The sequence below is a fragment of the Aythya ferina genome (genome assembly GCF_964211825.1).
Source record: "Aythya ferina genome assembly, chromosome: 1".
Classification (NCBI taxonomy): Eukaryota; Metazoa; Chordata; class Aves; order Anseriformes; family Anatidae; genus Aythya; species Aythya ferina.
The window spans coordinates 30183322-30200214 of record NC_140296.1 but is presented as its reverse complement, the minus strand read 5'-3'; the positions used below and the strand labels follow the sequence as shown (position 1 = coordinate 30200214).

At 37.9% G+C, this 16893-nt stretch overlaps 1 protein-coding gene across 1 annotated transcript in view; it reads right to left on the bottom strand.

Moving 5' to 3' along the window:
- Positions 1 to 16893, bottom strand: part of ZC3H13 (zinc finger CCCH-type containing 13) — a gene marked incomplete at its 5' end in the record, with an annotated part of 68489 nt that overhangs the window by 14395 nt on the left and 37201 nt on the right. The window contains 8 exons of the mRNA XM_084515506.1: positions 1001 to 1180; positions 2055 to 2519; positions 3508 to 3818; positions 7109 to 7282; positions 8628 to 8825; positions 10129 to 10289; positions 11052 to 11191; positions 13787 to 13895. Coding sequence (XP_084371632.1) covers positions 1001 to 1180; positions 2055 to 2519; positions 3508 to 3818; positions 7109 to 7282; positions 8628 to 8825; positions 10129 to 10289; positions 11052 to 11191; positions 13787 to 13895 — 1738 coding nt within the window. The remainder of the gene's footprint in view (positions 1 to 1000; positions 1181 to 2054; positions 2520 to 3507; positions 3819 to 7108; positions 7283 to 8627; positions 8826 to 10128; positions 10290 to 11051; positions 11192 to 13786; positions 13896 to 16893) is intronic.

The following is a 16893-nucleotide window of genomic DNA, read 5'->3' as shown; positions in this document are numbered from 1 at the left end:
TAAGTTTATAATCTGATTTATTGTGCACACCAAATAGTAGGTTTTATACAAAAGTTCTGTAACACCTGTTTACTGTGTCAGTTTTGGGTGACAAAACATCTACACACAACTCTTGCATGAATCAAGACGCCTGTAAGTGTATTAGACAACTGAACATGGATCGTCAACACTTCTGACACGACTTTGTTGTGATAACATGTTTTTACTTCCAAGTTGTTGGTTTTCTAAAATGAAAAACTTAATATGATAAGGAAAGTACAAATTATATGATAAGGTATCTAGCATTTACTGGAGGTTTGGAGGTGGAAGAGGTGAATGCTAGTCTGCAAGAGCCAACCTTCCAGACACATTCAGACTGCAGGGTTTTTCAGCTGACAAGAGAAAGACGGTCTGGAGATCAGGTTTATTGAAACCCTGCCTTGAAGACATGAGAGAATCTAATGTAAAACCTTTCGCAAGAATAGGTGATATCAGACATTTCAGAGAGCCAAAAAGCATTTCACAGAGTAGCATACAAAACATTCCTCTGAAAAACTGAAGGTGAACAACAGCTACCACACACCTTTCCCTTCCAAAACTCTCTTCTTAAAATAGAAAAAAATCATTTTCATTTTGTATTCATTCTTCACATCCTTTCAATTCCATACTATTTTTATTTTCTTGACTCCTCCTATTGTCTTGATTGGTGAGCAATGCAATTATTCTCCAGAGTGACAGTTGGTACTAAGTTCCTCAGAGACAACAGCAAACTCTTTCAGGTGCAAAAGTTTGACATCTTGCACACTAGGTCTGAAAGAACAGTCTTGTACATGCTTTCCATGATCACTGCTATCTGTATTGGCTACCTGTACTAACAAAGTTAACTCACATCAAGGATAGGACTTGTGTCAGCATGCAATTATTTATGAATTGGTAGTGGAAGGAAATGATAGAAAAACATATTGCTACATATACTTTCAACTCCATATATACATGTGTGTAAAAATATACATGAAAATACCTCGTTCCCTGTTGTCACGCCTGTCCCGTTCACTATGTCTTCTTTCGAAGGAGGAATCTCTTGCTTGGTCTCGACTATCATAGCGATCTCGGTCAGGGTAGCTACTCCTTGATTCCCAGCTATCGTGGTAGTTTCCACTACTGCTGTGACCGTCCACCTGGGAGCTTCTAGTCCGACTGCCTAATAGTGACGTACCGATATAGAAGATGAATTCTCACACGTCAGGAAATCCAGCGATGTTTTATAACATCTAACTAAAGCAGCAACTTTTTAACAAACTTGAATTAACCGTTCACGGAAATAAAAATTGCGCTGTCAAACTCTACTTAACCAAAACCTCTTAAATTTCACACCTTTTAATTGTAAAGTTATTATTTTCCAACCGCAGACTCAAGATTTCCTACCTCACCCTCCCCTAGCCATAACACGAGGTCTCCTGACTAGGAATAAAACAGTTCAAAAGCCAGTTCATATTTGTTCTGAGTATGATGTAAACTTACAGACTTGGCAGCAGGAGAATAAGAAAGATCATTTTCCCTGTAAAAATTGTATGGCCTATTCTTCTTGCAAAAAGTTTAAATGCCATTTATTAGAGAGGTAAAAGGTGGTAAGTGAAGCTGTTCTACAAAGTGCATCAAGCTTTCAAAAATACTGCCAAAGGTTAAAATTGCATTTATGGTCAATCAAGAAGGGTGGCGAGGGTGAAAGATGGTTTTCAAGTGCCTACGCAGCTGCATTTGAGAAAACAAAGAATTGCTACCCAGTACTTTGAGACATGCTGCCTCCTGCTAATCCTGCACCACACATATGCCTCCTGCGTTTGTGGCCCATGGGAAAACCTAGGGCTGGGTTGCAGAAACATTAAGAGCGATGAGGTCTCCCCTGAGCCTCCTCTTCCCCAGACTAAACACCCCCAGTTCCCTCGGCCGCTCCTGAACACTCTTATTTGGCAGCATTTCCACATGTTATATCAAACAAGGTAATACAAGTGTCAGTGCTTGATCTCCAATAATAAGGACACTTATTATTTATTTTTCTTTAAATCATGTAATACCTTTATCAGATAGTTCTGGCCCTCTGCCTCGACTTCGGCCAGTTCGATCACTTCTGCTGTCGTTTCTGGAGTCACTTCGGGAGTCGTTCCTTGTTTCGGCACGAGAGCTCTCCTCTCTGCCATGGGACCTTCCATAGCTGCGTGAGTCCTCCTGATACTGGTCATCCTTTTTATGGGCATCCCGACTTTCTCTGTCTCTGTAGTCATGAGAATCTCGCGTGGAACGTGAGTCTCTTTGATCACGACTATCCTTGTTATCTCTGCTATAATCCCTTGTATCTCTGGAGTCTCGAGTGTCTCTGGATTCCCTCGTCTCCCTCCGATCTCTGGTATCTCTCGTCTCCCTCCGATCTCTTCCATCCCGAGATTCTCTGTCATCTCTATGATCCCTGGAGGTACTCTGCTCCTGGTCATAATCACGATCATCTCTTGTGTCTCTTTCTTTTTCCCTTTTCCCTCTAGTTTCTGTAAAATGTTTAAAGGAGTGTTATATACTGAGCTTAATCAAAGCAAGCAAAAATTTAGAGGACAAGTAACACTAAAATAATACAGTCAAAATATACTTCTGTTACACATATTAATTTAAATTTTGTGTGTAAGAAGAAGGGTAAGATTGTTCTTGGTATCCACCTACATATTTCATTAAGCTTTAAACATCTTTTTGTGAATTTGAGCTTTACAAATATTTATGTGTTCAAAGGGGGAGTAAGTATAGTAAAAATAAATTTCTAAGACATTAGAAAGCAAGCACACTTCAGTAATTTAAAGGTAAGCTCACTTTTCCTACAATCATAGGTTCCTTTGTTTTCTCTACACACACTTTCAATAAATTTGTGCTATAATTAGACCACTTGCTTTTAAGACCTCTTTGCCCTGATAAAATCATTTTTTAAAATTATTTATTTACAATGTTACTGCTAAAGGAAAGTGAGTTTACAGTCAGTCTAAAAAAAGCTGACATATGCTCTCTATAATCTGTCTATTTAGAGAAATGGCATGTTTGACCATCACAGATTGCTCAACCAACTTTAAAGATTTCCAGAGGGAATGACTCTTTGCACACACCTCACTTAATGTCAGTGAAAAAGACAATGGACAAAGCAATCAGTGATGACTGGATTAGCATCTGATCTGCTAGCATACGCCTCGTACACAGAGAAGATCACTTACCTACAGAAACGACCACTGCATTACACAAAAAATATCTAAACAGATGCTTACAGGATCTCTTGAACCAGCTGAGCCTACCTAAGCAGTCCTATCAGGAACAATGCCCTTGCACAGTCCCTAAAAACAGCACCACAAACACAGCAAGAATTATACAGATTTCTACCAGTGCTTTCTTCACCACCTGGCCATTGGGATAGGTGCAGATCATGCCACAAACTGAAAATCTTGTTCAAAATGCAATCTGCAAACAAATATCTGTTGGAAGTGTTATTTTTATTCATACCATCCCGCCTTTCGTGGCGCCTATCGTGAGACTGTGAAGTCCGATCACGATCGTGCCTTCCCTTTTCTCTTCCAGGAGATCGGTGCCTTGAAGGGCTTCGCTTCCTCTGAGGAGAAGAGGAAGAGCGTGGGGGGTAGGGGGAAGATGACCGCCTCGCAGGCGGGGAAGCTGTCCTTTGATAGGAGGGAGAAGGGGTTCTTTTGCGGTGTGGGGAAGGAGAATGTCTTTGAACAGAGGAACCCGACTGCGATGAAGAGGAGTGATGTCTGGAGGATATGGGAGAATGATGCTGACCTGACGGAGAGGCAGACCTGCAAGGAAGGGTTAGAATAGCCACATATGAAATAACTTGATTTGAAAAGTTAAATTACTGTACCCTACACAAAATAGAGGGATTAAACTAATTTGTGCATTCTCTATCCTCTGTCCTGTTGAAAACAAGTGCTGTGTCTATAACATTCAACTAATCTGCCCTCGTATATTTCAAAGTATACTTATCTCTAAATGGTAATAGTTTATTTAATATCCTAGGACAAGTTTTTCAATCAAAATTACATTACATATACTGCATTACATAGATTAGACTGCTTTCCCAGGGGAAGAGAGGGAAGAGTCGGAAAAAAAATACAATTTCTCCCACCCCATGAGCCAGGTACAATTGTTTTCTTCAATATATGCTACTTCTTGGTCTTCGTGATAAAATTAGGCAGATACCTTTTATACAGTGTTACATAAAAGCATCCCCCCTTCCTCCCAAATAGCATTTTTTTTTTTCAGAGAACAGTGGTGTCTCCTTTTTTTATTATTTTTAATTTCTTTCTTTTTTTACAAGCATTGATCTTTGAACTACTTAGGCCTGAATCCTAGAAACAGCATACCTACTTTAAAGTTTAGCAAGCATGAATGTTTCCACAAGCAGGGAGATCTCTTATCTAATGGACTAAGAAAAAATATATACCAAGTGTCTCTCATCTTGGAAATCCCATAGATTTGCTAAATATCATTTACATACCAGTGAACAGATTTCCTCATAATATGTAATCACATGCACAGTCCAACGTGGACACATCCACGCTTCAAGCCTTTGAGCTCAGTAGTTTTCATTACTTAGCATCTGAGCAACTTGAAAGTATTGTTTCTCATGAAATACGCGTTGCCCTTTATTCCCAACTGCCTTCCACTTCACAAATTTTCAGAGACTCCAAAGAGAAAAGTCAGAATAACCACACACAGACAATACGTTCTCAAAAAAAAAATCACAAGCAATTTACTTTCTGCTTCTGAATATGCATGCCTATAAGTGTCAGTGACTTCAAACAAATACCCTGATCATCCAGATGAATTCTTCAGTTTCAGGTGACTCACAAAGGAAGGAGTACTTTACCAAAGGCAGGACCTTCCTGCCATATTCCATAATAGCCCAGCAGTTGTTACAGCTATATAGGTAATGCAGCTTTTGCTGAGTACCTTGCAAACGTCAAGATTTTTGTCTCAGCAAGATAGCTGATGTCAGTTGGGCTCTGAATAGAAGGAGCTCTGAAATAATTCAGATTAGCAGGCTTACAGCGTGTCGCAGTGCTCTCCAGGACCCAAATGGACAGACATCAATGCTGTTCAGCAGCGGATCTCACAGCTAAGGCCATTTTCAAAAAGACCCAGACATTGTGCAGGTAGAAAGACTTTCCTTATGTCAAGAACACAGAGCAATGATTCAGCTTCCAAGGAGCAAAGCTCTGGGAACAGAATGTTATGTGAAATCACTGGCGACCTGAGGTAGGAACTCTGTAAGGAAGTCTTTTTTTTAGGTAAAATACATCACAGTGGGAATCTTCTATTAATATCAGCGTTTTATCCTTACTTATAGTCAATGTCAGTGACTCAAGAAAATTGCCCTCAGAGCCCCACGGAGCAGTACGTTGGTTATCACAGGACCAGTCTCACAAAGGTGTTGGTTCTACACCTGGATTCCATTACATAACCAGATATACCCACTAACGGATGCACTGTGACTTTTCCTTGAGGCACTTCAGACTTGTCAACTGAGGGAAGTCAAACAAAATTTTTTACAGCACAGCTGCAACAACACTTGAACAGAACCACTTTGGTTCTATTAGAAAAACACACAGGAAAATGGCAGAAAGAAAGGGGTGAGATAAAAATAAGTAAAATCAGCCTTTATAACACGCTTAACTGAGACATGTCGAGACAGGCTGTATCTGTTTTTTGATTTAATTCATACAGTGTCTGTGAACCTGTATGCTCAGATATTGCCAGGCCTGGAAACTATCCCACTGAGATGCATCTATGCCATGGTTAGTGCCAGAGACTATTTGTAGTCCTCAGCAGTAGACTAAGATTTGCATCTCCTTGTTTGTGTAAGTAAAAGTGCATGGGGTCCAGCTGATGCACTCCTGTAGCTTAGGGATGCCTTGAATGTCTACGTGCAGTCTGACCTCCAGGATGTATGCGTGTAGCTTCTTTTGTCTGGAGAAAGAAAAAACCTCGAAGTCTCCTGTGCATGCTATAGGTAGGCATTCCTCAAGGATAGCAGGAAAGAGTAAACTCAAATTTTTGTTTCCGTGACTGCATATTTATGCTGGCTGTAGCTTTCTGTTATGAGAGGAAAGATTTGACCACTGAAAGCAGAAGACTCACTATTCCTGAGAGAACAAGTAGCCTGCATGCCTCTACGATGACCATGTGTACACATGCTCACATACAATTAAAGCAGCCTGGATTTAGTAGTAAAGCTTCCAAAGCACTCAAATTGAAACTCTGTAACAGCCAGAACTGACAAAATCTAATTTCATGACTTACCGTCTTTGAACAAAGACTACGTTTACTTTTCACCATTAAATGAAGCGTATGAAACAGACACAGGGTTACCAAAATTTGCTTGCGTGGAAGACTATCAGCTGTTTGGAGACAAACAGAACATTTCAAAACCTGCTTCGTTGCCTCTAGCAGAAGGCAAGAGGCACTTTTCTTCCCTGCTTAGCTCCCTTCCACAACACTTTGTATACCTGCATAGAACCTCCCTGCAAGTAGCAACACGCAGAACATTGGAGTAGGCTAGAAAAAATGGGGAAAGAGGCGCTGCAAAGGTGATTTTCAGTAAATTTTCTCAGAATGGCAAAAGGTTTTCCTCTAAGGCCCCTAGAACCAATAGGAACTGTATCTTCTCTGAAGGGTCTCTGAAACTGTCCTCACACTGTTACGTGTAAGTCAGACACACTTGCTTTTGTAATTTTTGAAAATTTTCTTAAAGATTTTGTGATCTTTAAGAAGCAACGAGAGGAGGAAGAGGAAAAAAAATTCCCAAAGCATCACAGAAAGAGCATGTCTCCTATCAAACTTCTGAAGCTCCACTCCAAGCCAAGAGTGCCGAGAGGCACTGACGAACAGCAACTTGCACAATGACTTGTGTTCCTGACCTGACAGGTACCCATAATATTTGAAAACAAAACAACAACCAAAAAACCTCACATCAACACCAACACACATAAAGGAGCCTTTGAGCTCAAGTTCAAACAGGCAAAGCAACAGAGGAAGTTTCTAAACTAGATTAATGAAAGTTCTATCTTTGCAACTGACCACCTACCTGCGAGAGGGGGAGAAGTTATGCTTGTGAGTAGTTGACTTTGCTGGGGCTCGGGAGGCTTGTCGCCGCCTTGCAGCAGGTGGTGAATACTCTCTGGAAGGAGAGGAGTTGCTGCCAGAATGATCTGCAGGACTGGGAGAACGCTTCTGCCTATGGGAGCCTTCAGAAGGATCTCTGGGAAACAAAAAGAGCAGTCTGTTCAACAGGCATACCAGGACATCAGTACATTTCTAAGAATGAACCTGTGCTTATGAGGTCAAAAACTACTCTTAAAGAGTGCTTTGTTCCATCTGTAATTTCATGAAATTACCTGAAAGTTAGCAGAACTAAGGAATGCAAGACCCATACTAAATTTCTTCCTGATTTCTGGATCATAAAATCCAGGACTATAAGATAGTAAAACCAAAATACATTTGTATTTTTACCTGATATTTCAGGCAGTGGTGAAACAAAATTCCTATTAACAGAGACTCTTTTGCTGCTCTATTAAACATTTCTGTTAACATTTTCTTCAAGAATCCTTAAGTTCACAGACATTTTCGAACACTAATCGCAACTTCAAATGAATTAAAAATATCTCTGAACCTTCAGCTATTTCACATCATGAAGCATTGACATTACGTCTGATTTTCTATTATAAAAAAGTCAACAAAAATCCAATACTGAAATTAAAGGTTGCAGTCACCATAGCAATACCTAAATATAGTACAACCATGAGCCAATTACTCTCTTGACCCTTTCAGCACTACCTAGAGCTTTTTTTTCTACTGCTTATGGCCTTCCAGTAATAGAGTGGGCAAGTACAAGTGAAATAAAATATTTTTAAACAAATTACTGTGTTTTTACTACACTGATTACAAATAGACAATTTACTGGTCTTCAACCTCTTAGTCTTTGCTATACTGGTTACAAGAGATGCACTTGTGAATACATACCCTATTCTCATCAAAGGAATACAGGACTTAAAAATGCAAGTGTTATATTTAACAACTTAAATGGACAACTAAAGCTTCAGAAAATAATGGGAATAGTCATGTAAGCTCACTATTTGATATACACACACACACACACACATATGTATCAGTGATGAAATTCTAGCATTGCAACAGCTTTTGACTTCAGCAATACTTTTTAACCTACAGAAGGTCAGGGAAAGTCTAAATGTGCCACCGCCAATTTAGAAAGATATTAGTCCTCTAGGATTTCAGAAAAGCAGGTAAGCAGACAAGTAAATGACTTTGATAAAGACTTTGGCAAATGAATTGCTTCACTGGTGAAGATCCAACTCTCTGAAAAATAATGAGTCTTTCAAAAGGGCATATGAAAACCTTATTGTGCAACTTTAACCTGTTAATATATTAGTTATAGTTTATTAAACTACATAAGGCATTTAAATATTTAACGAGTATTGAAATGGTTGTTGGCAAGGCAGGTATAAATCCCTTATTACTCTGTGTTTTGATAACATTAATGTAACCTTGCTTTTAAGAGTAAAAGCTAATAATGCATTATAACTTACCTCTGCTTCTCTTTTTTCTCTTTGTGCCTTTCAAAGTCACGGCCTCTCTCTTTCACCTCCCTCGTCTTCTCCTCTGAACGTTCTTTTCCTTTATGTTTTTCTTTGTGTTTTTTTCCTAACGGAGTTTCCTCTTGTACTGGAGGAGGAGGACTAGGGGTACGAGGACCTTTCTTTTTACTCTGGTTACTTTTAGAACTCCTAGATATAAACCAACAAGAAAAAAAAATGAAGGACTGCCAACTACTTCAAATAATGATTTCTCAAATGTTGGCAGGAAAGTACAATGTAAAGGGCCTTGAAGCTTTTAGGATAGGATTTGCCACTCCATTAGCAAGCAGTGTTCAGGAACTTGACTGAAGGGTGAATGCAGGTGGTAAAAATTCACAGCGAGCTCTTCAATTTGTAACCTTTATTTCTGAAGCAAAAATAGGAACTGCTCCCATTCAGAAAGAACTATTTTCCAAGGTTACAATGCCTTTGCATGAACTGCATACACCACAAGACCAGAACTCTGGAATATCTTGTCTGTTTAGACTCCCAATTCTGCAATGCAACACCCCACTCAAGCACGGAAAATAACTTCAATCACTCATGTCTTAGATTTACCGTTAACTACTTGATGCAGGATAAAGCTTTTGAGCATGTATTTCACATTACAAAGGAATTTACACCATTTTTTTCATATAAATGATCACTGACATAAACCCTATGAACTAGATGCTACCACGTACTACATGCCAGTAGCATATTATCCCCATGTTCCATCTTCCTGTGGCAAAAACGATTGGTTTGTTCTTAAAGGTTTTGTTTGCTTTGCAAATACAGATGTGTCTGCTTATACTGTTCCAGAAATTTCTAATTTCTTCTCTATCTAAAAGCACCAAACAGTCATTTAAAGCTCCTGCAGCCATCAAGAACGTAGTTTCAGGAGACTGACTTTTTGTGGCAAGGTGCCCAGTCTGACCTTCCTGGAGCTTTCATGCATCTTATCCTTTCCTGTGCTTTTTTTTTTTTCCCTCACCCACATTCTGCCTCTTCTTTTCTTCTCCTGAAGCCTGAGAAAGTCTCTGGCTCTAAAATCAAACATTATTTCCCGAACAGCAACATGCAATACCAACAGAATGTGAAGATGGTCACATTTTAAACATCTCACTCCAGTCTAGATGAGCTACTTTGCAGGCTGCAGCATCTCAAAGAAAGCTGTCTCTCACTTTAGCTATTTATATTTCCTCATCACATCCCAGACACTCTGGACATTCAAAGAGAAAAGGCCTGCTGTAAACCATGAAATCAGTCAACTGACAACTACGTGCATGTAGCAATTTTCCACAGTAGATGACTCACGCTGCATAATTTAGAGACTTTTCCCTAAAGTTATAAAATCAATAGTTCTGAAAGCAAGGAAAATGAAAAACTGTGTTAATTATGAAAGCCCCAGTAATAAAAATCAATGTGGTTCTCCACTCCCACGTTCTCCCAAGATGCATCTGTACGGACTGACCTCTGCTGATCCAAAAGCGGGGAAGATACAGCAGATGCTTTCTTTTCTTTCTTACTAGCCGAAGAAGATGATTTGGGACTGGATCTTCGTTTTGGAGACTTGCTAGACTTTCTTGGTGATGGTGATGGTGTCAATTTAGATCTAACCACCTCAGGAGAAATCTTGAGGTAAAGAATATATTAAATGTTAAAAGACTGATGCTCAAAAGCTTTGCTGTATGCTGATACATGTCACATATGTAAAAACAGTAACAGACGAGATGTGAGATCTTAAACTTTTACACATCTACCTCCAATAAACTAACCGTACAGTTTTCAAAACAGTTTATTAGCTTACAAGAACACCATAAACGAAACATGTCAAGAAAACGGTGGGGGAAGAAAAGATTTGCAAAAACTGTAACGAAAATTTTGAAGTTAGTATAATCTCAGATAGTATGATCCCAGCTAGCATTCAAGTTTGTCCAGAAAAGAAGGACCTTGTTTCAGACTTCTTTTATTTATTTTTTTTAAAGTCTTCCCCAAAATTAGTCCTTCTAGCACTTTGGTAACAGCTTTGCCCATCTGTCACTCTACTTTCCCTCAGTTACCACAAGACACATAGGAAAAGGGACTTGGTATAAGTTATGCCTTACATTTTCTCCTACACCATCTCTGTTAAAGGTTTTATTAGCTTTAAATCATGAAACTGCAAAGTTGCCTATTCATTTAATAGCTGACTTCACAGAGGAGAAAACTTGTTTATGGTGCCAGATGACTGAACAGATGATACGTGACTTGCAACTAATATCCATGTCACACATCAAGTTATAAACATGCCACTTATCTACTACTATGTGCAGAGTAGAACTTTTGTAATCCAGAAAGCTCAGGTCTTTAGAAAACAATAAGAAGTGTTTAGTTTTGCATTTACAGAATACAAACCTCTTTTTTAATGACAATTTCCTCTCGTTTCTCCATGTTTTCCTGTTCCAACTTCATGAGTTCTCTCTGAATCTTTTGGCGCTTCATTTCCAAAGACAGCTCATGATCATAATCATAGTTAACATCTCCATTATCAGAATCTTAATTAAAACAAAAAGTAAACAGACTAGTAAATGGATTACATATGAAATAAATAACATTCCTTTAGCATGCTGGATGCCAAGCATAAATATTTCAGTGACTTTTAAGCACCGCATAAATGGATCAACAAGGCTAAGCCAAATCTTTTCTCCAATTATCTGCGTGAACCTGAAATAACTCCAGTTAGTCCCATATGACCCACCATTAAAATACTTGAACTTCATTAGTAACACTTCACTTCTTTTAAAGACTTGTGTCAATTATTCATCTCAGGTAGCAAGGGAAACCCAGTACACCATTTCTTTCCATTTATATAACAAAAATATTCCCCAAAAAGAGTGTTTTCACAAAGATTGAAAATATGTGGAGCCCTGCTTAATTGGGAATCTCACATGAAATGGATTAAAGTAGTAATGCACTATACTAGGGCTTTTTGTTTAACATGTTATTTCACACACCTGTCTAATTTCATCTATAAATCGACTTCAAAATAAAATAAGAGGTCTGCATAACTTCTTTCACTGGGTAAAACCACGCTTAAAACATTCCTACTCCTTGGTATTCACATCAGCATTTTTTCTTGCTTTTTCATTAAGTCATTTTCAGTTCATACCACACCCTTCAGGCCACGCAACTGAAATCTTACTGAAAAAGGAAGCAGTCTTACTGTTTACACTTCTTATTTTGTTTATAGTTACTTCAGTCAAATACTCAGAAAGCACATTGATAAAAGAACCTTCCAAGAACAGATACCTCATTAAAGATTCATTAGCTTTCACCCCCCTTTTGACACACAGAAACTATATAAAAGCTTTGCAATAACTATATTGAGTCTACAAATTCTCTTCATGTGGCTTGAGAGCATGAGAACAGCCTCCAGAAAGGTGCAGCTCTTAACAGCGTAAGTCCTTTCCCAGTCCATCTGTCCAGTTATATTACACTACAACTTCACAGACACCAATTCTGCTTTACCCACAGCAGAGGTTATAACTATGAACAGCACTATTTTGAGAAATTCATAATTCTCAAGCTAGGAGCCTCGATGTCTAAGAATTAAGACATTCATGCTTCATATTTGTATAAAAATAGATGTTTTTCTGTTGCAAATTTTCTTCAACTTAGATTCCATTTCCCTGCATATACGCCACCGGACAGTCAGAGCACAAATAACTAATAGTACATCTTACTGCAAAAAGATTCATTATATCCGAATTCACATGAAAAATTTCTAGTTTGTTGTTTTGTTTTTTGTTTTCCTTCCCAGAAACAAAGTCTGCCACTTGGACTATTAAAACTTTATTTTCTACACTGACTATATCACAGTTTTCTACATCACGATAAAGCACCAGACAAGCAACCTTCAATCAACTAACAATTCCATTTATATGTTTAGCCAAAATTATTTTCAGGTTATCAGAAAAGGTAAACCACAGCATATGCAGATTTCTAATTTGACAGAGATTTTTGCTACGACTGTGTAAATTTTAGGCACCTTAATTTAAGTGAAAATCACACATCTCTCTCAGTGTATAACACATGCTTCCCCCCTTCCAAATGCTTACTACAAACCCTTTCGTTTAGGAAGGCACTGTGACTGCATTTGGTTTGCATCATGCAGAACTTCCAGCAGAACATAACCATAAACATAAGTAAAAGTGTTGACCATACAGGATCATTTGTGCATTTTGAAAAGATTTGTGGTTATAGGAACAAAATGTAGATATGTATTCTAATATAATTATTTATAACTAATATCTTGTCTAATAAAGAGCTATAAATTCTTTGGAAAATGACTGTTTCTTTCTTTGGCATCACTACTGAATGGTAAAAAGAATCCTCAACTGTGGACCAGAACCCCCACATTGTCTTGCAGTATTTTAATAACTGCTGAAATATTGATACTTACAAAACTATGTAAGTACCACACTTTATTACAAGTTGCCAGAATTTCAGTGGCAGTTTAACTTGGTCCTGAAAGGAAAAAGGAAAGACTCAGGAGAGGGATTAGAAAACAATACAGATTTTTCCTCAACCGTCTGTGTAGTAAATGGATGAATATTATCAGCACCAAGGACAGTAAAATCACCTTTCAACCACAAGAGCCTACAGTAGCAAAGCTCACCCCACTAGTATTTTCAGAAGATGATTAGTTCACCAACTGCGCCCTTCAGCTGTTGGCATATGCATTCTAATTAAATACTTGGTTAATGAGATAGTCCACACTAATACAAATTACACCAAAAAACCAAACCCTGCTGACTTTTGACTTGAAAGGAGTCATGCTCTCTTCTTGGACTGATCAGTTTCAAAATCATCTTGGATGATTTTTTGTGGTTCAACCACAAAATAGCCAATGGCCCTGTTCCTTGTCTGAAGATTCAAAAACAGAATGTTTCTAAAAGAAGTTGCTTTTACTATTATAGCAGTCCAAATCAAATTGCTTCTTTGCCCTCTTCCAAAAATAAATCTTAATGGCTACTGCACAGAAGTACTCTACTTAAAGACCGAATCTTTAACTATTTTACTTTACATGCAGTCCAGCATTAGTGCAATTCTCTGAGCTGCAGGGAGACCATTAGTTTAATTTTGCTTACCTTCTCTATTTGTTTCCCAATCTCCATTTTCCTCTTCACTTTCTGGTGTTCTCTCCTTTGTAATTTTGATATCCTCCTTTTCTCTATGTCTTCCTCGTGAAGACTCTTTCTATAAGGGAAAAATGCTGCATTAGAGTAAACAACTTCATTTTTAAAAGAAGCCTGAAGAAGCAGGTACATTTTACATGGTATTTTGGCTGTTCCTTTTTTATAATACAAAAAGCAATTTCCCCTTCAGCCTGTTGAAAAAATTCCTTCTTAAATAAGCAGAGACTCCACAGGCAAAATACTCTAATGCAATTTCATATAATCAGTATGCAAATAGCAGATGGGGAAAAAGAAGGAAGAAGGAATTCATAAAATAAGGCTTAGAGGCAGGGCAAGAATTAAGCACGTATCAGAAAATCGAGTTTAAAATAAGAACCAAAAGAACAGAGCGGGTTCTTAAAACCAGAAGTTTAACAGCGTGAATAAGTTCCCAGCTGTAAATAAGGTTGTCATATGCAAGGCAGATGACCCTGTGAGAAGCTGAACTCTCCAGAGGATAAAGAAGGGGGTAGTAAGGCTTGGCTGGCAGAAGAAAGGGGAAAGAAAATCTAAAGCAACAGACTGGAATCGACTTTTCTTAGTAGCTTTATAGCTGAATGTTCATCGGCTCGATCTTATTAGTCGTGTCTAACCACTGCAGTAGCACCCATTTCACATGGGGCAAAACAGTGCATGTGATGCACAGGACCAGTGGTCCTATGGATACCTAAGGATGCCAGACTGTTCTTACAGAGTGTAAAGTAATTTATAAAGGCTCCTGGTCCTGAGCTGCTCTTCTCCCCCTGCTATATTCCAGTAGTAGAGCTACGTAGTTGCATCATTGCCTCTGCTGAATCCGTATTCTCTAAATAATCTACCTGGATTTAGTGGAGTACAGGACAAAGGTTTTTGTTGTTATTTTTTTTAATTGTTCACAAAAAAAAAAAAAAAAGACAAACCACCCACAAACATCCAAGCTTAGAAGTATCACAGATTAATTTATGTACGAAACCACAAAAAGCAAATAACAAAAGCCTGCCCCGCTCCCCATTTGTTCTCACCTCCCAGAGTGCTTTCTTTTGGGGATTCTTCAGTGCTGGTTTGTAGGACCCTTTATGCCAAGAAAAGGAGATGCCTGAGAATTTCACTAGCTATTTCTTGTTGTGACTTAGACCATTACTTGATTTAAATCCTCAAGACCACGTCAGAAACACGGTAAAGAGTGACTACACAATATTATAAGTAAATACAATGGAACTATTCCTTTTTATTTAGCTTTTATTTAACAACGTTAAATACTAGCTTAATGAAATAAGTGATCACAGAGTAAGTACTGCATTTATTTTACCTAGTAAACTGAAAAATGCTTCAATGCTCAGTTACCTTCAAGCCCCTCATCTCAACATGCTAAATATATCATATTCAAACCCTTACAAGATTTTGAAAAACTGACCATTTGCTAAATAACACAAAGAAACTTCACATGAAAGAACTAACTTGAGTCGAGCGTAACTAAAAGCAGCTTGTAGAATAAGGTAAAGTTATGTTTTCTTTACTTCATGACAGGATCTCTAAAGTGATGCACAAGATCCTAACCTATCAGGCCACATTGGTTTCTGACACCAGTTGCAGACAAGTCCACATCAACTAAGCCACCATCACAACAGGCACCAAATGCATTCCAGTCTAACAGCAACAACTCTACCAAGCTCCAAAGCAAGTTACTTGAAGAGAAAATAGACTTTTGTAAGGCTCAAAGTTTGCAGCTTTATCAACAAGCCCCTCCTACAATTATTTTTTTCATACAGCACCTTCATTTTTCTAGACTACTCTCCTTGAATGCTTTGTTCTAGTAAGCTGTTTACTTCTGCTGTATGCTAGTTCCTATAAATATAAACAAAAAAATAAACATTAAATACATGTACTAAATTCTATTAATTCAACCCTACGTGGTACTAGCAAGCCACAAGATGCATGTGAGGTCATACCCTATACATACTAACTTCAAAAAACTTCAAGGCCAATCCACCAAATAACTCATTAACAAAGAGCATTCTGAGTAAACTGCATGTTTCAAGAATAATTTCAGGAATATTTTCATACTCCACATTAGAAGCTGTATACAACCTACATGCATCTCACCTACACCTCCAAACTTACAACACCACGCAAGCATATGGAAACAGCCCGTATTTTCTCCTCTCAGGGGAGACATTTGGTAGTGGCAGCAATGGGACAATCATACTTCTAAAGAAGAATTGAGAACAAAATCATCTATTAAAGGAATTTTATTGAATTATTGAATATAGGGGAAGAGAATAGACAATTTTAATGCAAGCATGCTATTTTAGAAGCCAACACAACTTGATCCAAGCCCATCCATACACTAAGCAACTTGAGTTGTCACGAGAAAAATTCTGGTAAGAGCATCTTGGGAAGAAAAAAAAAAAAACAAAACACAAAAAACTGTGTTTAGAAACTGAGTATATTTTCCTGGGGCACATGATTCAAGAATGTAAATTATGACGGTATAGAACACATTCAAATTTGCTCATGGAAAAGTCTTCAATATATTCCTTTAATTGCGTTTGTTTCACTTGCAAGGCATTTAATTCCCTCATACTATGGGTTGTGTTAGTTGATGAGTAAATATTTCATTCATATCAGACCTTCTTACAGACCTTCTTATACTTTACATTGTTTTTTTTGCACCTCTACCTTAATAAGCCAAGAATAAAATAAGTCAAACTCCTACAGGGCAAAATCATGTCTTTTATTTGTACTAGAAGATACTGTATCTGAAAAAGACTCCATTTACTAGAATAGAAACAAACTTTTATAGTAGTATAATTATTTACTTAAAAAAATGTTAACTGTCCTAAGTGCAGATAATAATTTGGTAGACTTTGTCTACGCTGTTTTCACGTATGTGCTCAAAGTTAAACTATTAACGTGTCTTGAATAGATTACTGCAGTTTAATGTTGAATTTCAGGAGAAATGCTACTTAAGAAAAAAAAAACACGACTTTATGACTTATTTCTATGAGATTTTATTTAATTAAACATCTGCTTAAGTTGAA